The following is a 26,893-nucleotide window of genomic DNA, read 5'->3' as shown; positions in this document are numbered from 1 at the left end:
ATGTAGGGTTGCATGGATAGGCATAATCCACTACTTTAGATTTCATAGCAGTACTGTTGGTTAGCCAAGCATTGAACGTATCCCTCATTGTCTGTCCACCAACTATAAACTTGGACCAGGGTGTTTCGTTCAGTGACTGACAGTGAATCTGACAAGAATCAATGTAAACTCCATTAGATGTTGATCTGATAGCTGGAGCAGCAGCGACAAGGAATTCCTACAAGTAGAAGATATTTACAAAGAGATATCATATTACTGACATACATTTCCATATTTTTAAAACTCTTTCATTTGATCATCACTGCAGTTTGGTAATTCTTCCATTTGATAATCACTGCAGTTTGATGCATGACAGTGAAGTTGTAAAATGAAATTGATCTGCCAAGTGTCGTAGCGAGAATTGAGGAGAAATATTGGAGTATTGATGTGTGGGTAGGTATACTGTAGAATTGATACATAGCATCTCATATAACAACAAGATGATCATGAATTACCTGAGCCATGCAACACTTCCACTCTTCTGTTGGATTAGCAGCAATACAATCCTGATCGACTCCACCCGTACAATTTTGCATTTTGTAGACTAAAGGATAGCCACCATATTATATACACATTCTGATAACTGTCAACCTCTTACCATACTGGTAACATTCTCTGATATGCATCTCCCCATCGACATTTGGAGCATAAAGAAAACACCTGCAAGTATGAGAGATATATGGTTCGGAAAAAAGTACTTGGTCATTTACCCTGCATCAGCAATGACATTTACAGGAATCTCAGGGGGAAGTTTTGATCGGACATAGTCAGCATGAAGGTAAGTAGCCAGGCCACCAGCTGAAAAAATGAAAGCACATTGTATACGGACATCAGCTGAAATGATAGCAATATAAAAAATAAATCAGCATGTCAGGTATTTGACGATTTAACCAAAGAATTGGAATTATTGCTATAAGTGTCTAGCTCTGTAATATTATATGTCTGGCCTGCTGCTACCACTGATTGTTGGGTATACATTCTTTGTCTTGTTACCACTTGCTGTTTATAAAATTCCACCATAAGTGATATTCTATTCCTTACAACTGAAATTCATTTATAAACTCCTAACTTTTAGGAGTCTCACTGGTAGCTATGATTTGCCCTTTCTTGTCTAACGTTTTATTGTACCTTCATACATTTTTACTGTTTGAACACTGACAGTATACTGACTTCCTTTCACTACACTTTTGTAATTTTATGTGTACCTCTTTGTACGCTCATTTCAAATCATGTTGTGTTGCTACAGTACTTCTATGTAGATATATTTGATAGTAGAAAACTTTTCACTAGAAAACTTTTCATTTTTAAAAATTACGTAGATAGCTATGTATACCAGTGGCAAAGGTGAACTATTGATAACATTTAACATATGGTCTAAAGCAACTCAAATTACAGCTTTAAACATGTATGTATATGGTACTTGAACAGCCAGTTAAAATGATATCCTTAATATTATCTCCAGCAGCTTCCAAGATAGCATCCATTACCACCTCAAGTATTTTAGCACCTCGGAAGTACAATTTAGTACCACTCCAATTGACTTCATTTTCCCTACAATGTGCAATAGTTTATATAAACAATAGTTTTTATATGAATTGTAAAGTTCAGTATTAATAATTAGGCTACTTATATGTTTCTACTTCCCTGCCTGACCATTTTTTTGCTGAATTGTGCAATCACCACACAATCTGACATGCCGGTCAAAGTTTATATATCACACTCTTGAATGGTTGTTTTATGTCTTGTGAACACTCATTTCTTGTAGTAACTTTGTACATTAACCATGTTTGCCCCTTTAATTCCGTGTACTGGTAATGCAGTGCATTGCTGAAACATTAACACACAACTAACTTGGTGCTGACTTAGCTGAAGTTAAAAAAAGACCGAGATATTCTAATAGAGCAGTCAGAAACTCTAATAGAACAGTCACTGAATACTATTTACTCTAATAAAGCAGTCACATTGAAATGAAATACTCTAATAAAGCAACCAGCTAAAGAATTCAAGACTATTTGAAGCTTAAACATCAATTAATATGGTGTGATACAGCAATAAACTGGTATTATCAACCAATTATGGTGGTATAATTTTGGGAATAATGGGCAATTCTCAAAACTTAAGCATAATAGGTGATTTTTTTTAGCACTGCTCAAAAGCATAATGCTTAATTTTTGGAGCATAATAGCCTCATGCCTAAACCAGACCATGACTGCTACTCATGTTATACAAGCGATACATCTGGTATTTACCTGTATATCATATTATTGTGCCCTAGGATGGTTGAGTTGTTGATTACAATGGCTATATAATAGTGACAAAACAAAGGAAAGAGTTACATACAGACCATATGTTATGTCACCATGCATGGTTGGGAATTTCATCACTCAGCAAATTGCTTCATGGCTCCCTCCCCTCTACATGTTTTCACTATAAGTTTTTAGTTTTTCCTTGTACATGTGAAAAGTGGGGTTTATGTATTTTACTGATCCATGAATAAGTTTCCATTTTAATAAGAAACCAAAGTATGCAATTAAGTTTATGGCTTCAGTGGTGTACTTTGTTTTAACCACAAAACCAATGGCTCCATGTATTTTAGCCTTCTCTTTGTATTGTTAGGATGTTACTAGGGTATATTATGCACAGTATTGGTAACTGCTATAAACCTTTATAAAGTTTATGGAGTGCTCTGTAAGACAGTTCATGTTGGTAGTTGATACCACAAAGTATGACATTAATATACAGATATGAAATCATTTTGTGTGCATAATCTAGAAAGCAGGGAAGACAAAGGCTAGAGCATGAAGTGATAAGTACACAAAAAATTGGATTTTTCAACTGAAGTAGGGACCATAGCACATCAATAAAAAGTACTGAAATAAGCTGGAGTATATAGTGCGTGATATTAATCACAGTGAAACAACAAGAAGTGTTACATCTCTGCTGTGCTCAAGATACCATAATGGAATGCACAGTAGGAATATAACACCTCTTAATGTTTCACTGTGATTAAATATTGTGCACTACTCCAGCTTGTTTCAGTACTTTTTACCAATGTGCTACAGTCCCTACTGTAGTTGAAATTTTTTGTGTACTTGTTTGTTACTTTTTTGGTAACATAAAATTATTATGACTGGTGAACTCACGCATACCGCATCAAAAGAAAGAAATGGCACTGAGCATTCCAGTTACCAATTGTCATGATCATCTGAAAAAAAAAAATCCATTATTCTTCATTGTCCAACCCCGTTACGCAGTATTACGAATCAAGAACTGTTCAAAAAGCACCTTTGCAATCAAAGTAGCCACTATGAAAAATACGGACGATTTCCGTTACAAAGGGAAACTATCACGCGCTACCACCAAATCAACACCTTTCACTGTCAGCAAAGATGAATAGGACATAAAGGAGGACACTTGTAAGTCCATGAAGAATGCATTGTATGTCTTGCGGCATGCCAAAAGGCACATGTCTGGCTGAAGTGATGTTGAACGGTGAAAAAATCAAGCCCATATGTAGCCTTAGCCGTTATTGAGTTATGCTTGTCTGAAGGCATCAGTTGTATACTTAGTCAGTCAGTTACTAGAAAAGTTCTGCTTAATAATTAAAAAAAAATCATAGCAACTTGTTAAAAGCATTTCAGGTCGATCTGAAGGCTTGTTTGGGCTTAGTTTTACCTAACCATTATACTGCTTCACCTTTGTGGTCTCTACCATACAATACTATCATACTATATGATGTTACCAGAAACAATAGTACAAAGAAAAGCATCAATTACAATCCTGAAACTGTAAGACTTGATGGTTAGATTAAGGGAAACACCACTATCAATGCTATCACACATGAAAACCAGGTTTACTTTGTCGGTGAAGCAATAAAGTACTTGTTAATGGCTACAAGGCCAGAAATCTTTTAAATACTTCGCCACCAAGTACATCTGGTCTGTTTTAGCTGTTAATAATTATCCCCTTCATCACTGCATTTCTGAGAGATTCCAATCTGTATACTTTAATAAACCCCTATATCTCACAAACCATACAACATAATCTCATAAAACTATAATTGTGACCGGATTTGCAAAAAGGGGTATTTCACACACATTTCCAATTCTATGAACTTGGAAAACCATAACTCTGTCATCAAAAACCACAAATCCCTGAATGTTTCTCCATATTATAAGTTATGTTAGTGCTCACTACTGACCAACTTTTAAGTCAATAGTCTTTTCCAATCTGAAGTTATGAATTGTCAAAGTCAGTAAGTTAGATGTGTGTGGAAAACACCTTTTCGACATTAAACAGCGAATCCCATTGTGGTATTATGATTTACTTAATGGTAGCTAACCCTACACAGTTATATAACCACAAAGTTAAAAAATTGGCCAACAAACCTTAGCCAGCAAATTAATACACATAAACAGTTTTACAGTGTTTATTGGGGCGAGCCTGAGCGAGTCCCACACTACTGGGCTGGAAAAACGGTACATACGAGTGTCAAGTATATGGACATCATGAATGATCAAATGCGGTGATAATGGTACCAGGAGCTCAGAATAAGCATAAGCGTAAGCATGACAATAACAAAGCGTGAATTATAACTGAACTGGTCAACCAGGAAATTTCCAGGAAATATTGTGCGGTTTCATTCCAAAATTTTACGTAACTGTTTATTTGATGAGCAGTTCTATTTTAAGCATAATTCTACAATCCTGTACAGGGGCGGATCCAGAGTTTGGAAAGAGGGGGGGCACCTTGCTGAAAAAAGTTGAAGAGCAAAAAAAAAAAAAAAAAAAAAGGTCACAACAATAATACCTAGTTATCCTTTACCGAATATATTATATCACGTATGTTATGCACTTCATAAGTAAGCTGCACTGCCTCATAAACATTGTGACTGCTTTATTTGAGTAATTGACTGCTCTATTAGAGTATCTCGATCTTGTATGCAATATCTTGAAGGGGGGGGCATTTGCCCCAAATGCCCCATCCTGGATCCGCCATTGCTGTAGGCTATCTACTGTCAAATTCAAGCAAAAAAAGCTGAAATTTGGTATGTGTGTGTGTGTGTGTGTGTGTGCGTGTGTGTGTGCATGTGTGTGTGTATACCATAATACTGTGTATGTGATCATATAATGAGAGCACCGACAAATTGTATAGTTGCTGATTAGACCACTCAATTGTTTTGAAGGCAGACTCAGGGGCGGATCTAGGATTTATAAAAGGGGGGGGCTAACTCAAGGTACTAATCTCTTGGGTAGAGGTGTGCGAAGCACACTTCCCAGCATGCAAAGCATGCTGGAACTAGGGGGGTCTGGGGGCATGCCCCCCCCAGGAAAATTTTGAAAAATAAATGCTAAAATACTGCAATTTGGAGACATTTCCACTTAAAATTCATAATATTTTCTGCCTGTAGATATTTTATATACTGCCTTTAGATTATAGGTATGGCTCTCTAACTCTGAAGTATTTTGCTAATGGAAAAGTTTGGGTAGGTACAGGCAACCAAGTACATGATGCACCCCTCTCACAATTGCACAACACTGAATAGGTGCATGTTAGAATAATAATGTTGAAAGTGGAAAAATTTGAAATTTGAACAATACAAGATTGAATCTGAGAGCATTTTCAATGGAAATTGTGTACCTGAATTAAGTATTGTCATACATATTAACTACACAAGTAGATGAATGAAGCCCTTTAAACAGACCAATGCACTTCATAGTATGTATAGGTGCAGGCAGATTTGGAAAAATTCCATAACAGAACCAACTACATGTTTCCAGTGAATGTTCTATTAGAGTAGTTAGCTGACTGCTCTATTAGAGTATCTCGATCTTGTACACCTCCAATGCTGATCCGGGTCCTTGTTGCATAAACTTTAGCATAAATCCACTGATAATACCTTGGAAAATGTTTATAAGGTGGTTTTATTAGTATTTGTATTATTAGTGATCATATAATTATGCTAAGACAAAATTTCATTATAATACTCAGCATATTGATCAAGTAAAGCCTAAATATGAAGGGGGGGGCTTCAGCCCCCAAAGCCCCCCCCCTGGATCCGCCCCTGAGACTTATATTTAGCAAGTCCAGGGTGGCAGAGAAGGGGGTCTGATATAAATGCCTCAAGACCGAGATACCCTAATAGAGCAGTCACCCTAATACAACAGTCAAGCTAATATATTCTGATAAACTGCTAAAATCACTATATCTCAGAGGGTATAATTTTCAAAATTTCCTGGCGTGTGGGGGGATGGGGCATTTCTGTAGATCCCCTGGGTTGGCATGTTAGTGTGCTCTGCATACTAAGACATGTCACCCCCTAGCTACACCCAGCCCCCCCTTAATAAAGGTGTGTCTTCCATCTCTGCAGCAGTAATTGTTTATCAAAACCCTTTTGATGATGACTTTGACAGATTACACTGGCTGAATATCAGTGTAGTTATCCAAGCAGCTGTTTAAACATACATATTCACAAAAATGACTGTTGCATATAGTTTAGTCAGTTGCTTTGTGCCTTGGTGAAACTCCAATTTGCTGTATCTAATGACATGTGCAACCAAGGGCAAGTGTATGTGTATGTATCAGAAACATGTAATTCCTAACAAGGGCAAGAGAACAGTAGCTAGTCTGAATTGACCAATCAAACTACACTGTGTTTGCAGAATGAAACACAGCAAGTTCCATGAATGTACAGCAGCAGCTGTACTCATCAATACCCAAAGATACTCAAACAAGTATGCTTACAAACATTGGGGCAATAGTATGCTTTACATGCTCAGCTTGCATCTTATCCTGTCCATCCAACCATTATCCTTGTGCCCAGACTGCTCTTTTCTTTAAATTGTGTGGGGTGGAGAAAAAAGGCAGTCTGGACACGACGAGACTATATCCAAGCCTATATTATGAGTCCTTACACTATGCTCACTGTGATATATCTAATATAAGTTTAAGGCACTTGCGTGGGCGAAGATTAAATGAATAAGAGTGCTATTATTTCCATAAAAACCTGAACAGAAAATACAGCACTGTGTATGGAACATTTCCGTTTTAAAATTGTGTGTATGTGCGCACACAAGATTGAAAATGTTCTGTTTAATGGAGCAAGTTGCTGATGTCGGGGACATTTCCAGTCTATAAAAGTAGCTCCATGAAGGATTGCATTTGAAACCGTGTGTATTAAAGCAGCACATGCGTGACACAGGTTTTTAAACAATCTGCTTTATGTGCATAGCATTTAAAATCACCAGAAGCAGCAAAAATGGCACTATCTGTTTGTTTTATGTCCAAACTTGTACTATATAGACACTTACCTATTGTTAGATGGCTGAAAACTGACCGTGCTGTTCAAATCTACATAATATGCTTTGAACAAAGATGACCAGAAAGCACTGTAAACAAGTTAAAACACCTCCACACTCGTTATATGAAAAAAATAGCACACAGTAAAACAAACTAGTGAAGGTCACTACTAAATGTAGTGAAGGTCACTACTAAATGCAGTGAAGTTCATTACTAATGTCTGCCACAATACTCACTATTTTTGTATATAGTCACTACAAAAGAGTAGTGAAGGTCACTACTACAAATAGTGAAGGTCACTCACTACAAAAGTAGTAAACGTTACTACAAAAAATAGTATTTTGGCAGAGATTAGTAGTGAAAGTTACTACTAATTTTTTTACAGTGCACTCTACAGCAGTTGCTTCGCCTCCTTCTGTATGATTAGTCTAGCTATCACCCACGCCCTCGTGCTATGTTTTTTCCATATTGCACTTGTGGCAATGCTTTAACTAGTATGATTTGTAAGTTACTCACACCTTTTTATTACAAATTTATTGTAACTGTTTCCTTCTTCGGCTTGGTTTAGTAAGAATGGTTGACTGCTCTATTAGAGTATCTCGATCTTGTATTTGTCATTGCATAGCTACATGCAACTAGGGAATACAAATAATTGCCCAGAAATTCAACTCTGCAAAAATTGTCATCATATTTTAGTACACTGGTAAATTAACTTTTATTTTTGTGAAGTAAGCCAAATTTCAAGGTTATCAAGCTTACAAGCTATGCATACAGGTGTACTGCATAATTTTACACTATCATAACATAAGACCATTACACATTTCATGCTTACAAATTAAAATACTGGGAAAAGTTGCATAAATAGCAATAGACTATACTGCTAACAAAACACTGCTAAAATGTCAAAATAACATAAAACAGGCCAACAGGTGTTCATAAGTCTAACTGTTTAACAAACAGGTAGGGTTGCATGGATAGGCACAATCCACTACTTTAGATTTCATAGCAGTACTGTTGGTTAGCCAAGCATTGAACGTATCCCTCATTGTCTGTCCACCAACTATGAACTTGGACCAGGGTATTTCTTTCAGTGACTGACAGTGAATCTGACAAGAATCAATATAAACTCCATTAGATTTTGAAGTGATAGCTGGAGCAGCAGCGACAAGGAATTCCTACAAGTAGAAGATACTTACAAAGAGATATCATATTAACAACATACATTTCCATATTTCATAAACTCTTTCATTTGATCAGTACTGCAGTTTGGTGCATGACAGTGAAGTTGTAAAATGAAATTGATCTGATAAGTGTCGTAACGAGAATTGAGGAGAAATATTGGAGTAGTGATGTGAGGGTAGGTGTACTGTAGAATTTGTAGTAACTCATGTAACAACAATATGATCAAGAATTACCTGGGCCATGAAACACTTCCACTCTTCTGTTGGATTAGCAGCAATACAATCCTGATTGACTCCACCCGTACAATTTTGCATTTTGTAGACTAAAGGATAGCCACCATATCATGTACACATTCTGATAACTGTCAACCTCTTACCATACTGGTAACGTTCTCTGATATGCATCTCCCCATTGACATTTGGAGCATCAAGGAAATACCTGCCAGTATGAGAAGTATGTGGTTTGGAACAAAGTACTTGGTCGTTTACCCTGCATCAGCTATGGCATGTACAGGAATCTGACTGGGAACTTTTGATCGGACATAGTCAGCATGAAGGTAAGTAGCCAGGCCACCAGCTGAAAAAATGAAAGCACATTGTATGAATATCAGATGAAATGATAGTAATATAAAAAAAAACCAATCAGCATGTCAGGTATTTGACGATTTAACCAAAGAATGAGAATTGAAGAATTATTGCTATAAGTGTCTAGCTCTGTAATATTATATATCTGGCCTACTGCTACCACTGATTGTTGGGTATACATTCTTCATCTTGTTACCACTTGCTGTTTATAAAATTTCACCATAAGTGATATCCTGTGTCTGACAACTGAAGTTAATTTATAGACTCCTAACTTTTAGGAGTCTCACACTGGTAGCTATGATTTTCCCTTTCTTGTCTAATGTTTTATTATACCTTCATACGTTTTACTGTTTGAACACTGAGTTCCTTTCACTACACTTTGAGATTTTATGTGCACTTCTGTGTATGCTCAATTCAAATCATGTTGTGTTGCTACTGTACTTCTATGCAGATATATTTGATAGTAGAAAATTTTTCACTAGAAAACTTTTCACTTTAAAAATTACATAGATAGTGGCAAAGGTGAAGTATTGATAACATTTAACATATGGTCTAAAGCAACTCAAAATACAGCTTTAAACATGTATGTATATGGTACCTGAACAGCCAGTTAAAATGATATGCTCAATATTATCTCCAGCAGCTTCCAAGACAGCGTTGATTACCACCTCAAGTATCCTAGCACCTCGGAAGTACAATGTAGTACCCTTCCAATTGACTGGATTTTCTCTACAATGCACAATAGTTTATAAACAATAGTTTTTAAAAGGCTCAGTATTATAATTAGGCTGTGGAAAGTTAATTATAATATTATGTTTCTACTTCCCTGCCTGACCATTTTTTTTGCTGAATCGTGCAATCACCACACAATCATGGTCTATTTCTATACTCTTGAATGGTTGTCAGTTATGTCTTGTGAACACTCTTTTCTTGTAGTAACTTTTTACATTAACCATATTTGCTCCTTTAATTCAGTGTACTGCCAATACAGTGCATTGCAGAAACATCAACACACAATTAACTTGGCGCTGCCTTAGCTGAAGTTTAAAAACCAGACCATGACTGCTACTCATGTTATACAAGCGATGCATCTGGTATTTACTTGCATATCATATTATTGTGACCTAGTAATAGTGACAAAACAAAGGAAAGAGTGGCAGCAACTTACACACAGACCATATGTTACTGTCACCATGTATGGTCAAATTGCTTCATGGCTCCCTCCCTTCTACATGTTTTCACTATAAGTTTTCAGTTTTCCTTGTGCATGTGAAATGTGGGGTTTATGTATTTAACCGATCCATGAATAAGTTTCCATTTAATAAGAAACAAAATTATGCAATTAAGTTTATGGCTTTTGTGGTGTACTTTGTTTTTTACCACGAAACCATGTTTCCAATGGCTCCAATGTATTTTAGCCTTCTCTTTGTATTGTCAGGATGTTACTAGGGTATTATGCACAGTATTGGTAACTGCTATAAAGCTTTATAAAGTTTAAGGAGTGCTCTGTAAGACAGTCCATGTTGGTAGTTGATACCACGAAGTATGACATTAATATACAGATATGACTTCATTTGTGTGCATAATCTAGAAAGCAGGGAAGACAAAGGCTAGACCACGAAGTAACAAGTACACAAAATTTTTTGGAAATTCAACTAGAGTAGGGACCATAGCACATTGATAAAAAGTACTGAAACAAGCTGGAGTATATATAGTGCACGATATTAAATCACAGTGAAACAAAAAGAAGTGTCAGTTATATCCCTGCTGTGCTCAAGATACCATAATGGAATGCACAGTAGGGATATAACATCTCTTATTGTTTTACTGTGATTTAGTATCGTGCACTACTCCAGCTGGTTTCAGTACTTTTTAACAATGTGCTATGGTCCCTACTCTAGTTGAATTTTTTGTGTGTACTTGTTTGTTCATTAACTTTTTTGGTAAAATATGACTGGTGAACCCACGCATACCGTATCAAAAGAAAGAAATGGTGCCGTGTGCCCCAATTACCAATTATCATCTGGAAAATGAAGTATCCATTATGCTTCATTGTCAGCTATGTTCAATCAAGAACTGTTCAAAAAGCATCTCTGCAATCAAAATAGCCACTATGAAAAATAAGGATGATTTCCATTACTAAGGGAAGCCATCATGCGCTACTGCCAAATCGACGCCTTTCACTGTCAGCAAAGATGAGTGGGACACAAAGGAGGACACTGGTAAGTCCACGAAGAATGCATTTTATGTACTGTGGCATGCTAAAGGCACGTGTCCAGCTGAAGCGATGTTGAACAGAGAAAAAATCAAGCCTGTAGCCTTAGCCGTTATTGAGTTATACTTGTCTGAAGGCATCAGTCAGTCAGTCAGTCAGTCAGTCAGTCAGTCAGTCAGTCAGTCAGTCAGTCAGTCAGTCAGTCAGTCAGTCAGTCAGTCAGTCAGTCAGTCAGTCAGTCAGTCAGTCACTAGAAAATTCTGTTTAATAATTATTTAAAAAAATTCATAGTAACTTGTTGAAAGCATTTCAGGTCAATCTGAAGGCTTGTTTAGGCTTAGTTTTATCTGACAAATACTGCTTCATCATCATCAGGGAAGGGTGATGTTTTTGCATTGGGCCACATCCAAAGATATAGTATACTATAGTACTGTATGATGTTACCAGAAACAATAGTGCAAAGAAAACATCAATAACAATTCTGAAACTGTAAGACTTGATGGTTAGATTAAGGGAAACACCACTATCAACGCTATCACATGTGAAAACCAGGTTTACTTTGTTGGTGAAGTAATAAAGTGCTTGTTAATGGCTACAAGGCCAGAAATCTTTTGAATACTTCACCACTAAGTATATCTGGCCTGTTTTAGCTGTTAAAAACACAACTCATGCACAGATGATGCCATAATTATCAAGTAACCAATATTGCTGCTGCATATTAACTTCATTAGAGGTCACAGCACTATTAACAAGGATCACTTGATAGAGTAGTTCCAGAAGCTTCTGAAACTCTGTATCAGCAAAGTATATGGAATTAAGAGCTAATTTAAAGTGATGTCAAAATACATCAGAGCCATACAAGAAGCCAAAAAGTGCACTGCATACTTTGATGCAGTTTTGTTACACTTTATGACATAATGTGTTTTCTTCACTGATGACTTGTGCCTAAATATCATTTGTATAATTTTATTAAATATCACATTTGTATAATTGTTATTAATTGGCACCTATACACTATTATCTTCAAATTTACGGCACTATGAACAATGCCTTGTGTTCACCTAGCATAAGCAGAATTATCAACTGACATGTGTTATCAACCAGGCAATTTCCAGGAAATATTTTGTGGTTTCATTCCAAAAATATGTAACTGTTTATTCAATGAGCAGTTATATTTTAAGCATAATTCTACAATCCTGTGGGCTATCTGTTGTCAAATTCAACCAAAAAAGCTGAAATTTGTTGTGTGTATATGTATTGATACCATAATACTGTGTATGTGATCATATCAAGAACACCGACATATTGTATAGTTGCTGATTAGACCACTCAATTGTTTCCAAGGCAGACTTATATTCAGCAGTCCAGGGTGGCAGAGAAGGGGTCCAATATAAATGCCTCAAGATCAAGATACTCTAATAGAGCAGTCACCCTAATACAACAGTCAATTATATTCTGATAAACTGCTAAATCACTCTCAGATGGTATAATTTTCAAAATATTCTGATAAACTGCTAAATCACTCTCAGATGGTATAATTTTCAAAATTTCCTTGGATTAGCATGCTAGTGTGCTTTGCACACTAAGACACATCATCCCCTGTATAAGCCTAGCTACATCCCAGCCCACACCCCTTAATAAAGGTGTGTCTTCTGTTCCAGCAGCAGTCAGCAATTTTTTTATTAAAACCCTTTGATGATGACTTTGACAGATCACACTGGCTGTATAGTTATCCAAGCAGCTATTTTGATAGCTTGCATGTTTTTGTGCAGTAGCTCTAAACAAATAATCTTAAATTTAACTAATGTTCGTAAACATGTATATTTACAAAACGACTATTGCATATAGTTTAGTCAGTTGCTTTGTGCCTTGATGAAACTCCAATTGCTGTTTCTGAAGACAAGTCGGTGCAACACAAGGGCGAGTGAGTGTATATATCAGGTAAAACATGTAATTCCTACTTCCTATCAAGGGAGAGAGAACAGTAACTAGAACTAGTCTGAATTCTGAAATAGTGCATGAAGTATATTGTGGTTGCAGAATGACACTCAGCAAATTCCATGAATGTAAGGTAGCAGCTGTACTCGTCAATACCCAAAGACACTTAAACAAGTACGCTTACAAGCATGGGGGGCATTAGCATGCTTTACATGCTCAGCTTGCATCTTATCCTGGCCCTCCAACCATTAGCCTTGTGCCTAGACTGCTATTTTCTTTTGTGTGGGGTGGAGAAAAAAGGCGGTCTGGGCATGAGACTGCCCAAGCCTATGAGTCCGTACATATGCTCACTGTGATATATTGATGTAACATGCATGGTAACTAATATAAGTTTAAAGTACTTGTGTGGGAGAAGATCAAATGATTAATGAATAAGAGCGCTATTATTTCCATAAAGACCTGAATGGAAAATACAGCACTATGTAGCTATATGGAATATACAGCAGATTGCATTTCCGTTTTAAAATTGCGTGCATGTACGCACACAATACTGAAAATGTTTTGTTTAATGGAGCAAGTTGCTGATGTCGGGGACTATGATCTCCAGTCTATAAAAGTAGCTCCGTGAAGGATTGCATTTGAAACCATGTGTATTAAACCAGCACATTCATGACCGGGTGCGTGACGTAGTTTTAAAAAAAAACGGCTGCTTTAGAAGGACAGTTGAGCATGCATGTGCATAGCATTTAAAATTGCCAGAAGCAGCCAAAACGATGCTATCTGTTTGTTTTATGTCCAAACTTGTACCAAGAGTTCATAATACAGTAGTAAACTCTCCCTCTCTTAATATTATGAACTCTTGCTTGTACTATATAGACTCTTACTTATTGTCAGATGGCCAAAAACCGATGCTGTTAGAGTCTACAAAATATATATTTCGAACAAAGACGACCAGAAAGCACTTTAAACTAAACAGTTAAAGTACCTCCACGCTCGTGCAATATGAAAAAAGCACTCTATATATAGCGTGGTCTCAAGTCGAATACAGCAGTTGGCTTCACCTCCTGCTGTATGATTAGTTCATCGCCCACGCCCTCATGCTATTTTTTTTCCATGTTGTACTCGCACTGTTCGGCTTGGTTTAGTAAGAGTGGTTGGCTGCTCTATTAGAGTATCACGATCTTGTTTTAAATGCAACTAGGGAGAAAACACATAATAGCAATGTTTATATATCTAATATAATGTTCCTATAAACTCCATTCAGTAAAGTTTTTTTCCAATCAGTCATTATAGGACAGTCCATATCCATAAATAGACTTTTAGAACCAGAATCTCAAGCGGACTTTCTGGTCCGATAAATAGACACCCCCACTTAGCTATGCTATTCTAAATGCAGCAAAATTTTACTATTTTATGTACGAATTACAAACAGCCAGCCAGCACCCTTAATGTCATATAACTCATTCATATAGCTATAGTGAAGAAGGCAAATAGCTAGCTAAACAATTGTTATAGTCACTTGATGATTAACCTTACTTGGTAATGCAACTTACACATTGCCAGAAAACGATGCACCATCGCAATATCCTATATATACCATAGACCAGCCACAGAAGTCAGGATTGACAGTACAGTCATCTGATAGGAGGCCAGAGTATGTTACGTTAGGAGGCCAGCCTTTGGAGGATCCCAAATCTGTCTTGCTCCTCAGCACACACTGATCTTCATTAAAGCACCACCCTCCACCTTCCTGGTGAAGAATCCAATTGTTGGGTGAGGTAGTTCCTAAGAAACGAATGTTGTAAACCACTGAACTATCAGGGAGTGTAGATATATAACTATATATATAGTTGTACAGCTATACTGTGGGTTTTCTGTCCGTTTGAACATTGCGTACTGCGTGTTCGAAACATGTTGCATAGCTATAACAATACGCAATACTCAGTAGTTACGAGCAATACGCTCAAACGGACAGAAACTGAATTCACAGTATTGAACTCACCGGTGCGGATATAGTATCCCGGCGGTGACCCATCTAAACAAACCGCACCCTGGCTCAAGTCACATGCAATAAGTAATACGGTTTTTATATTACTGGTGTACTTACCTTTGAAGTCGCGGCTGTAAGAATGACCTTCTTCATGACGATTGCATCAGTATATCGTGAGAAAATCACGAAACTGATCATGGGTACCAAAATTATCTTCATTTTCCAGAGTGACCAACAACGAGATCAGGCCCGAGAATGAATCTTACACCACAAATTTCTGGTTTTAAATTCTGCATCGCCCACGCGCTTGAACCATAGATAATAAAATTATAATCACGACGCTAGCTACGCCAGAGCTGGTGCGTGAAAAACTATCCATGATCTAGTTTGTAAACTATTATTAAGTATTAATATAAAATTTCAGGACTCTAAAAGAGTATATGTGCAATATAGTACGTATTTAGCTATAAAAATAAATAAGTAAGTTAAAGTATCCGCGCGGCCAAGGAAAGTAGGGCGCGCGACAACAGTGAGTTATTTACGTGAACGACTAGCTCTAATAGAACGCACACCTAAAACCTACCTTTAAAACTATTCTTTTGTGAAAAAAAAACTCGCGATACAACAAAACCTTTGGTATATTCAGGGGCAGATCCAGGAGCTGGCAAGGGGAGGGGCACAAACAGGTTAAGTTGGTAGGCGGTTGGGGAGAGTAGATTCTCTTGTTAGTTGTAGTCTCGTCCTCGCAGACCCATTCTCCGGGATGGCGCTTATCGATTAGAGATTATAAGCGCCCCTCCGAAAGGGTCTGGTGAAATGCCCATACCATTTTTGTCCGAGAAATCGCCAACTCTGGCGAGTGATAATTGGTGTTTAACAAAAGGCGACGATTAAACAGTATTTATCATTTTATGGCTGCGCAGTACAGACTTTACAAAGCAAAGCTTACCTCAAATCGTCACCTCTTGTGTAGTTATTAAACACCAATTATCACTCGCCGAAGTTGGCGATTTCTCGGACAAAAATGGTATGGGCATTTCACCAAACCCTTTCGGAGGGGGCGCTTATAATCTCTAATCGATAAGCGCCACCTCGGAGAATGGGTCTGCGAGGACGAGACTATGTTAGTTGCTGCATTTTGAAGCAACAAATAATCACCTTTTAGTAGTGTCTCACTGTTGAGTTTTGCCATTTTGGCCTTTGCAGATTGTTTTGAAGTCTTAAAAACTGTGTAAAAGCCGGGCTCTGAATGTCTTAACTGAAAGAACATCAATGCTGGTTATTATTATTATTATTATTAATGGACAAAAATTGCTTGGCAGCACAAGACTGTCAAGCTAGGCCGCAGGCCTTTGAGAGTGCCCATATCCTGTTGTTCTCCATAAATCTTCTTGAATAATGCTACCGTTGGTGCAGAAATAACATCTGCTGGAAGAGAATTCCACAAACTAACTACTCTGTTGGTGAAAAAATTATGCCTCACTAGCAGCCGAGATCGAAGTTTAAAGAGTTTATGGTGGTGACCTCTGGTGGTATCCGTATTACTTAAAGTGAAAAATGAGGTAGGATTGATGTCATAGTAACCATTCAATATCTTGTAGGCCTCGATTAGATCTCCCCTTTGACGTCTACAGTACAGTGAATATAAACCAAGTCTCTCTAGACGAGTTTCGTACTGTAAATCAATTAAACTTGGTAATAACTTGGTGGCACGTCTCTGTACTTTCTCTAGGAGATCAATATCTTTCGCTAAGTAAGGGCTCCAGACCTGGATGCAATACTCCAAGTGGGGTCTGACATACATTATGTACAAAAAAGTCAACAAGTCAACAGAAAAGACCTTCTTAGTAAACCAAGAACTTGCATAGCTTTTGCTGCAGCCTTACGACACTGTAGAGATGGTTTCAAGTCTTTAGTGCACCAAATACCAAGATCTTTTTCTTCTTGCACTTCTGTGGTTTCAAAGGGTAAGTTGGTGGAACTGTCCAGCATAGAGTAGGTGAACGGAGCATAGTTGCCAGCTTACATTTAGCTATATTGAACTGAAGCAACCACACTGCAACAATCGGTCAACATCACTTTGCAGCCTAAGGTGATCATCAAAGCTCTGAATAACAGAATAGATTTTTGTGTCATCAGCAAACATTTTTACAGTACTTTCAATAAGGTCCGGGATGTCATTAACATATAATATAAACAACAGGGGCCCTAAAACAGACTCCTGGGGGACTCCACTCACCACCTGAGCCCAAGATGACAAGTGACCATTCACAACTCTCTGGAAATGGTTGGAAAGAAAGTTGATAACCACAAAAACAAATTACCGTGAACACTAAATGCCTCCAACTTAGAGATCAATCTATGATGAGGTACAGAATCAAATGCCTTACTGTAGTCTAGAAATATGACATCAATGCCAAATCCTTGATCCAAAGCAGAAGTCCACTCTTCAAAAGTTGATAACAAGTTAGTAAAACAGGACTTCCTGTTAACAAAACCATGTTGCTCACCATTAAGTATGCCTTGCCCATCAAGAAAGGTTACCAATTCAGAACATATAATAGATTCCAGGATCTTAACAACTAAAGATGTCAAACTAATTGGTCTATAGTTGGAAGCTTGGTTTCTTTGACCCTTTCAGTTAAAAAACAGGAACAACATGTGCCTGTTTCCACTCATCAGGGAGGACACCGCTAGATAAGGATCGAGAATACAGAATGGTTAAAGGTACATAAAGTGTGTTAGCACAAGCTTTTAAGACATAAATTTTAAGAATGTATACCATCTGGGCCAGGAGCTATGTTAACCTTGAGTTCAAGTAGCTTCTGAAGAACTGTTGACTCTGTTATGTCAATATCACAAATGCTATCTTCAGACACAAAGGAGGGAACAGGCATACTAGATAAATCTTCTCTGGTAAATGTTGACTCAAAGAATTGGTTTAGGGTTTCAGCCACCTCCTGATCATCAGCAGTGAGAGAACCATCACTCTTTTCCAATGGGCCAATACTATATAGGTCTAATCTTCTGTTTAGACTTGATGTAACTATACAGTGTTTTTGGATTAGAACTTAGCTTGTCTAACAAGGACCGCTCATAAGAATTTCTAGTGGATCGTATCTTACATTTGCATAGGTGGCATAGTCAGATCTTGATTTGGAATGTTTATATTTGGTAAAAGAAAGTTGCTTAGCTTTAATGGCTTTAGAGAGGTTTTTGGACCACCAAGGAGGAGTAGGTTTATTATTCTTGGGAATGAAAGTCGGGATGTATTTAGCTATGGCATCTTGAACTGTCACCTTAAACACATGCCAATCATCATGAACATTGCCAGATAGAACTTCAGACCAGTTGATACTCCCAAAGTAATCATTCATAGACTCGTAATTACCTTTTCTGTAGTTGTACATAGGAACACTCTTTTTGGAAGAAGGCAAATCATCAAAACACTGGTTGACAATTTCACAGCTGGTTTGACTTTGGTTCACTTTTGATTTCAGGTAAATTTGTAATAAAGCTAGTAAAATATGCACATTTTATAAACTGATCTTGGCCTTATCAAGACACACGATAGTGTGTCGTGCGGCCCAAGAAGCCGGCGCGCCACACCGTGAGTATATTAACAGGAAGAAAGTAAACGAAATTTTCACACCTATGTAGCTCTGTGATCCCTTATCCGATTGGAAGCAAATTTGCTAGAGACATGCCGCCCAGTTAAGGGAGTCTACATACCAAATTTGAAGAAAATCGCTCCAGCCATTTCCGAGATACGAGCGAACAAAATTTCGTTTTAATATCTTCGTTTTTTTCTTCTTCTTCTTCTTCATCTTCTTCATTTCGCACACTTCGCAAAATTCGCCATAAAACACGAATGCGTGCTCGGATTGGGCTGAAATTTGGCACACTTAAAGGGCTCATTAAGGCGGATCTCCGTACCAACTTTGGTAGGAAGCAGATGAACATTCACGGAGTTACGACCGATTATTTGCGTAAAATAAGGTCGAAGGTCTGTCACGCCTACAGGGTAAACCCCTTGGAGGAATCAGTTGAAAATTGATATGTAGATGGAGCAACCATCGTAGGAGTGCCTTTTTGTGGTTTGAAAGGAATGGAGATAAAGATCATGGAGATATGACACAAAACCCAACCTGTGTCAAAATTACGCGATCGATTTTTATGAATAAAAAAATTATTAGTTTTCGTGTCTACCAGACAAACCGCTTAGAGCAACGAGCTGAAAATCTGTATGTAGCTGGAATAATCATCATAGAAAGTTCTTGCAATAGTACAGAAGAATCGGATTACAAATCACTGAGTTATGATTCGAAAGGCAACTACATGCAGCAAATGCGAGATCGAGATACTCTAATAGAACAGTCACCCTAATAAAGCATTCAGTTGCATGTATAATTTACTCAGTTATATTACATTGCAAGTTATTCTGTAGGGAATTCAGCTACAAACAAGTCACCCTGTAGTCAGATCAGCTAGAAGAAGGTACCTAATAGAGAGTTCATCTACAAAGAAGCCATCATGTAGAGAGTTCAGCTCAAATAAATCACCCTGTAGAGAATTCAGCTGCAAACAAATTACCCTGTAGAGAGATCAGCTAGAAGAAGTTACATTGTAGAGAGTTCAGCTACAAAGAAACTACCATGTACAGAGTTCAGCTGCAAACAAATTGCCCTGTACAGAATTCAGCTACAAACAAATCACCCTGTAGAAAAATCAGCTAGAAGAAGTTACCTTGTAGAGAGTTCAGCTAGAAACAAATCACCCTGTAGAGAGTTCAGCTAGAAACAAGTCACCCTGTAGAGAGATCAGCTAGAAACAAGCCACCCGTAGAGAATTCAGCTAGAAGAAGTTACATTGTAGAGAGTTCAGCAGTTTAGCTGCAAACAAATCACCCTGTAGAGAATTCAGCTACAAACAAATTACCCTGTAGAAAGATCAGCTAGAAGAAGTTACCTTGTAGAGAGTTCAGCTACAAACAAATCACCCTGTAGAGAGTTCAGCTACAAACAAGTCATCCGGTAGAGAGATCAGCTAGAAGGATCACCTTGCAGAGAGGTCAGCTACAAAGAAATCACCCTGCTTCATCTTTTCTTCTTCCTGTAATAAAGAAAAAATGACAGGTTAAAATCCCTAAAGCCGGCCTATCTTTGGGGTATACAAATACAAAAAGAAGTGAAATCTAATCCAAAACAGCCAAGCTGTAAAAAAAAGAGTGCGGCCCTGAGAAAGGCTATGGTGAAAAAAGATGTGAAATCCAAGGTGGCGGCCAAGAAATGGCTGTGATGGTAGGTTAATGGTAAAAATTTTAATAACAACAATTTAGGTGAATTTGGTGCCGCTTGGTCTCAGCACAAAATTCACCTGAATTGTTGTTATTAAAATTTTTACCATTAACCTACCATCACAGCCATTTCTTGGCCGCCACCTTGGATTTCACATCTTTTTTCACCATAGCCTTTCTCAGGGCCGCACTCTTTTTTTACAGCTTGGCTGTTTTGGATTAGATAGTATTTACGAGAAGTATGGCTGGCTCCTCCACAAGGTCAGTGGGGGGGGGGGGGGGGGCATTTGCCCCAATTGCCCCATCCTGGATCCGCCATTGATATTGTTATATAAGCGTATTACTAAGTAATCCTTGTTAGCTATATCTAATCCAAAACAGCCAAGCTGTAAAAAAAGTGTGCGGCCCTCAGAAAGGCTATGGTGAAAAAAGATGTGAAATCCAAGGTGGCGGCCAAGAAATGGCTGTGATGGTAGGTTAATGGTAAAAATTTTAATAACGACAATTCAGGTGAATTTTGTGCCAAGACCAAGCGGCACCAAATTCACCTGAATTGTCGTTATTAAAATTTTTACCATTAACCTACCATCACAGCCATTTCTTGGCCGCCACCTTGGATTTCACATCTTTTTTCACCATAGCCTTTCTGAGGGCCGCACACTTTTTTTACAGCTTGGCTGTTTTGGATTAGATTTCATTTCTTTTTGTATTTGTATACCCCAAAGCCGGCCTATGGCCAGCTTTGGGACTTTTTAACCTATGTTTTTTTCTTTACTACAGGAAGAAGAATAGATGAAGTAGATGTACTTTAAATATTTTATCAGTAAATGTACAAATTATATATATAATACATATGTGATCGGATTTGCGAAAAGGGGTCTTCCACACACATCCAATTTGCCAACTTTGACAATTGATAACTTCAGATTAGAAAGAGCTATTGCCTTGAAATTTGGACAGTGGTGATTTCTTTGCAGCTGAACTCTCTACAAGGTAATTTCTTCTAACTGATCTCTCTACAGGGAGATTTTTTTGTAGCTGAACTATCTACAAGGTAACTTCTTCAAGCTGATCTCTCTACAGGGTGATTTGTTTGTAGCTGAATTCTGTATAGGTGATTTGTTTGCAGCTGAGCTCTTTACAGAATGGTTTATTTGTAGCTGAACTCTCTACAAAGTAACTTCTTCTAACTGATCTTTCTACAGGGTGATTTGTTTGTAGCTGAACTATCTACAAGGTAATTTCTTCTAGCTGATCTCTCTACAGGGTGATTTGTTTGTAGCTGAATTCTTTACAGGTGATTTGTTTGCAGCTGAGCTCTTTACAGAATGGTTTCTTTGTAGCTGAACTCTCTACAAAGTAACTTCTTCTAACTGATCTTTCTACAGGGTGATTTGTTTGTAGCTGAACTATCTACAAGGTAACTTCTTCTAGCTGATCTCTCTACAGGGAGATTTGTTTGGAGCTGAACTCTCTACAGGTGATTTGTTTGTAGCTGAATTCTGTACAGGTGATTTGTTTGCAGCTGACTTTTTGTATTTGTATACTGCAAAGCCGGCCTATGGCTGGCTTTGGGGCTTTTTTAACCCATGTGTTTTTTTCTTTACTACAGGAAGAAGAAAAGAACTTAAAGAAGAATTTTAGTACTTCAATTATTTTTGATTTTATTAGTAATTATACAAATTATATACATATATTTATTACATGCCCATTATTCCCCACAGGATATTTTATTGCAGCTGATCTCTCTACTGGGTGACTTGAAATGTAGCTGAACTATATACAGGATGGTTTCTTTGTAGCTGAACTCTCTACAAGGTAACCTCTTCTAGCTGGTCTCTCTACAGGGTATTTTGTTTCTAGCTGAACTCTGTACAGGTGATTTGTTTGCAGCTAAACTCTCTACATGGTGGTTTCCTTGTTGCTGAACTCTCTACAGGGTGTTTTGCTTGTAGCTGAACTCTCTACAGGGTGATTTGTTTCTAGCTTATCTCTCTACAGGTTGATTTGTGTGTAACTGATCTCTCTACAAGCTGATTTGTTTATAGCTGAATTCTCTGCAAAGTGTTTTGTTTGTAGCTGACCTCTCTTCAGGGTGATTTGTTTCTAGCTGATCTCTCTACAGGGTGATTTTTTTGTAGCTGACCTCTCTTCAGGGTGATTTGTTTCTAGCTGATCTCTCTACAGGGTGATTTTTTGTAGCTGACCTCTCTTCAGGGTGATTTGTTTCTAGCTGATTGCTCTGCAGGTTGATTTGCTTGTAGATGAACTCTCTACAGGGTAACTTGCTTGTAGCTGAACTCCTTACTTTGTGTCTAGTTTGTAGCTGATCTCTCTACAGGGTGATTTGTTTGTAGCTGAACTCCTTACATTGTGTGTAGTTTCTAGCTGATCTCTCTACAGGGTGATTTGTTTGTAGCTGATCTCTATACAAGTTGATTTGTGTGTAGCTGATCTCTCTGCAGGGTGATTTGTTTGTAGCCGATCTCTCTACAAGGTAATTTGTTTGTAGCTGAACTATCTATAAGGTGATTTGAATGTAGCTAATCTCTCTGCAGATTGATTTGTTTTAGCTGAACTCTGATTTGTTTTTAGCTTATCTCTGTACAGGTTGATTTGTGTGTAACTGATCTCTCTACAAGCTGATTTGTTTGTAGCTGATCACTCTGCAGGTTGATTTGTTTCTAGATGATCTCTCTACAGGTTGATTTGTTTGTTGCTGATCGCTCTAAAGGTTGATTTGTTTGTAGCTGAACTCTCTGCAAAATGTTTTGTTGTAGTTGATCTCTCTACAAGGTGATTTTTTGTAGCTGACCTCTCTTTAGGGTGATTTGTTTCTAGCTGATATCTCTACAGGGTGATTTTTTGTAGCTGACCTCTCTTCAGGGTGATTTGTTTCTAGCTGGTCACTCTACAGGTTGGTTTGTTTGTAGCTGAACTCTCTACACGGTGATTTGCTTGTAGCTGAACTCCTTACATTGTGTCTAGTTTCTAGCTGATCTCTCTACAGGGTGATTTGTTTGTAGCTGATCTCTCTACAAGTTGAATTGTGTGTAGCTGATCTCTCTGCAGGTTGATTTGTTTGTAGCTGATCTCTCTACAAGGTAATTTGTTTGTAGCTGAACTGTCTAAAAGGTGATTTGTTTGTAGCTGATCTCTCTGCAAGTTGATTTGTTTTAGCTGAATTCTCTACAGGGTGATTTATCTGTAGCTGAACTCCTTACATTGTGTGTAGTTTCTAGCTGATCTCTCTACAGGGTGATTTGTTTGTAGCTGATCTCTCTACAAGTTGATTTGTGTGTAGCTGATCTCTCTGCAGGTTGATTTGTTTGTAGCCGATCTCTCTATAGGGTAATTTGTTTGTAGCTGAACTCTCTATAAGGTGATTTGTTTGTAGCCGATCTCTCTACAGGGTAATTTGTTTGTAGCTGAACTCTCTACAAGTTGATTTGTGTGTAGCTGATCTCTCTGCAGGTTGATTTGTTTGTAGCCGATCTCTCTATAGGGTAATTTGTTTGTAGCTGAACTCTCTATAAGGTGATTTGTTTGTAGCCGATCTCTCTACAGGGTAATTTGTTTGTAGCTGAACTCTCTACAAGTTGATTTGTGTGTAGCTGATCTCTCTGCAGGTTGATTTGTTTGTAGCCGATCTCTCTACAGGGCAATTTGTTTGTAGCTGATCTCTCTACAGGGTGATTTTTTTGTAGCTGACCTCTCTTCAGGGTGATTTGTTTCTAGCTGATATCTCTACAGGGTGATTTTTTGTAGCTGACCTCTTTTCAGGATGATTTGTTTCTAGCTGATCGCTCTACAGGTTGGTTTGTTTGTAGCTGAACTCTCTACAGGGTGATTTGCTTGTAGCTGAACTCCTTACATTGTGTCTAGTTTCTAGCTGATCTCTCCACAGGGTGATTTGTTTGTAGCTGATCTCTCTACAAGTTGAATTGTTAGTAGCTGATCTCTCTGCAGGTTGATTTGTTAGTAGCCGATCTCTCTACAAGGTAATTTGTTTGTAGCTGAACTGTCTAAAAGGTGATTTGTTTGTAGCTGATCTCTCTGCAAGTTGATTTGTTTTAGCTGAATTCTCTACAGGGTGATTTATCTGTAGCTGAACTCCTTACATTGTGTGTAGTTTCTAGCTGATCTCTCTACAGGGTGATTTGTTTGTAGCTGATCTCTCTACAGGGTGATTTGTTTCTAGCTTATCTCTCTACAGGTAGATTTGTGTTGATTTGTTCATTGCTGATCGCTCTAAAGGTTGATTTGTTGCAGCTGAACACCCTGCAAAGTGTTTTGTTTGTAGCTGATCACTCTAAAGGGTAATTTGTTTGTAGCTGAACTCTCTCCACAGTGAGTTGTGTGTAGCTGAATTCTGTGTAACTGAATTCTCTAGAGAGTGACTTAATTGTAGCTGAATTCTCTACACAGTGCATTACTTGTTTATAGCTGAACTTTCTTCAGTGTGACTTGTAATGTTCTGAATCTCTATAGTGATATATTTGCTTAACTCTCCACATGGTGACTGTCTTCTTGCTGAACTGTCTATAAGATTAACTGTTTGCAGCTGAACTCCCTACAGAATAACTTGTGATGTAATAAAATTCTATAATGGAATAAATAAATTAGCCGAATGCTCTATTAGGGTGACTGTTCTATTAGAGTATCTCGATCTCGCATTTGCTACACGGAGTTGGCTTTCGAATCATGACTCAGTGGTTTGTAATCCGATTCTTCTGTACTACTGCAAGGACTTTCTATGAAGATTATTCCAGCTATACACCGATTTTCAGCTCATTGCTCTAAGCGGTTTGCCTAGTAGGCGTGAAAACTAATACTTTTTTATTCATAAAAATCGATCGCGTAATTGTGACACAGGTTGGGTTTTGTCTCATATCTCCGTGGTCTTTATCTCGATTCCTTTCAAACCACCAAAAGGCACTCCTACGATGGTTACTCCATCTACATAGCAATTTTCAACTCATTCCATGGAGCGGTTTACCCTGTAGGCGTGACAACAAATCGATCTTGTTTTACGCGAATAATCGGTCATAACTCCTGAACCATTCATCGGATTTGTACCAAATTTGATGCTAGGATTCGCCTTTGGACTCCCTTTCTGTGTGCCAAATTTCAAGGCGATCGGATTACGCGTTTGCTTGTTATAGCAATTTTTGCAAGTGTGCGAAAAGACGAAGAAGAAGAAGAATAAGAAGAAAAAAAAAACGAAGAAAAAAAAACGAAACTTTGGCAGCTCGTATCTCGGAAATGGCTTGAGCGATTTCCTTCAAATTTGGAATGTAGACTCTCTTGGCTGGCGGGCAACTGTGTAGCAAATTTGGTTCCAATCAGATAAGTGATCACCGAGATACAAAGGTGTGAAAATGACGTTTTCGTTCTTCCTGTCAATATACTCACGGGTGTGGCGCGCCGGCTTCTTGGGCCGCACGACACACTACCGTGTGTCTTGATTTTAGTAATGCCGAATGAAGTTTGCTGAAAACGTCGTATTCTTAGCAGTGGCGGATCCAAGTAGGGGGGCACTTGCCCCCCTCCTCCCAAAAATTAAAACAAGATTGAGGTACTCTAATAGAGCAGTCAGTCAAATACTCTAATAGAACAGTCACCAAACAAAACATTATTCAGAATCCTCCATAGTTGCTGAGTATGAAAACTATAGCATCTGCAACACTATCTCATGCATGGGAACATTTAGCCAGCTAAGAATATTTTGTAAATGAAATGCACATGGTCTTCTGTATGCCGTTCTTTAGCTTACAGGCTATAATGTTGTATAGTTAGGTAGCTGAACTATTCATGGCTGTCACGTTTCCACAACTCTGATCTTAGTCCACTTAGAAAGCAGCATGATTAAGATATCCGTGTGCATAAATCACTCTATACGATTTAATTTTCAATCCTGAAACATATGACATAGCTTTAGCTTCTGGGGGGCTATGCCCCCCAGACCCCCTGCTCTATGATCCATATACCTACTACCCTGGTGGCCCCCCCTTTCCAAACCCTAGCCTGGATCCGCCCCTGTTCTCCTTCTCCTTCGCATCCCCGTTAGCACGAACCCAGGGGCGTAGGGAGGGGGAGTTCCGGGGGGACTCAGGAACCCCCCCTGCAAAATTTAGACTTCTGCAAGCAGGATCCTAACACACCATTTAGTGTGGCAGGACAAAATGAGTGAGCAATATAGTGTAATGGCACAGTACAACAATTGATAAAACTTACATTCATCTCTCAGGGAAGGATTTACAGAGATAACATGAGCCCTCTTCAAAACTTGTTAAAAGATCGATTTACTCTAATAGAGCAGTCAGGTATATACTCTAATAGAGCAGTCA

At 38.1% G+C, this 26,893-nt stretch overlaps 2 protein-coding genes across 2 annotated transcripts; both read right to left on the bottom strand.

Moving 5' to 3' along the window:
• Nucleotides 1-276: 276 nt before the first annotated feature.
• On the bottom strand, nucleotides 277-3,285 carry LOC136239814 (uncharacterized). Its single transcript, XM_066030565.1, has 6 exons — nucleotides 3,189-3,285; nucleotides 1,460-1,590; nucleotides 750-873; nucleotides 638-699; nucleotides 495-583; nucleotides 277-441 (listed from the first exon to the last, which is right to left on the bottom strand). The coding sequence occupies exons 1-6, from the start codon at nucleotides 3,242-3,244 to the stop codon at nucleotides 277-279; spliced, it is 627 nt and encodes a 208-aa protein (XP_065886637.1). The 5' UTR covers nucleotides 3,245-3,285.
• A 4,837-nt stretch (nucleotides 3,286-8,122) lies between these two features.
• On the bottom strand, nucleotides 8,123-15,487 carry LOC136240785 (uncharacterized). The gene is made up of 9 exons (XM_066031823.1): nucleotides 15,365-15,487; nucleotides 15,260-15,308; nucleotides 14,811-15,042; nucleotides 9,703-9,833; nucleotides 9,009-9,096; nucleotides 8,897-8,958; nucleotides 8,754-8,842; nucleotides 8,561-8,704; nucleotides 8,123-8,513 (listed from the first exon to the last, which is right to left on the bottom strand). The coding sequence occupies exons 1-9, from the start codon at nucleotides 15,464-15,466 to the stop codon at nucleotides 8,280-8,282; spliced, it is 1,131 nt and encodes a 376-aa protein (XP_065887895.1). The 5' UTR covers nucleotides 15,467-15,487; the 3' UTR covers nucleotides 8,123-8,279.
• Between the last annotated feature and the right edge of the window lie 11,406 nt (nucleotides 15,488-26,893).

The sequence above is a fragment of the Dysidea avara genome, chromosome 12 (assembly GCF_963678975.1).
Source record: "Dysidea avara chromosome 12, odDysAvar1.4, whole genome shotgun sequence".
Taxonomy (NCBI): Eukaryota; Metazoa; Porifera; class Demospongiae; order Dictyoceratida; family Dysideidae; genus Dysidea; species Dysidea avara.
This window is presented reverse-complemented; position numbering and strand designations above follow the sequence as displayed.

What these genes read in the sequence shown, in the direction of transcription:
- LOC136239814 (XM_066030565.1), bottom strand. Translation starts at nt 3,244, where the DNA reads ATGATCATGACAATTGGTAACTGGAATGCTCAGTGCCATTTCTTTCTT. An exon ending in CATTTCTTTCTTTTGATGCG is followed by an intron (nt 1,591 to 3,188) that starts GTATGCGTGAGT and finishes TGCACATTGTAG; the next exon opens with GGAAAATGAAGTCAATTGGA. An exon ending in AATGTCATTGCTGATGCAGG is followed by an intron (nt 700 to 749) that starts GTAAATGACCAA and finishes TCATACTTGCAG; the next exon opens with GTGTTTTCTTTATGCTCCAA.
- LOC136240785 (XM_066031823.1), bottom strand. Translation starts at nt 15,466, where the DNA reads ATGAAGATAATTTTGGTACCCATGATCAGTTTCGTGATTTTCTCACGA. An exon ending in GGGATACTATATCCGCACCG is followed by an intron (nt 15,043 to 15,259) that starts GTGAGTTCAATA and finishes TTCGTTTCTTAG; the next exon opens with GAACTACCTCACCCAACAAT. An exon ending in GCATCGTTTTCTGGCAATGT is followed by an intron (nt 9,834 to 14,810) that starts GTAAGTTGCATT and finishes TGTGCATTGTAG; the next exon opens with AGAAAATCCAGTCAATTGGA.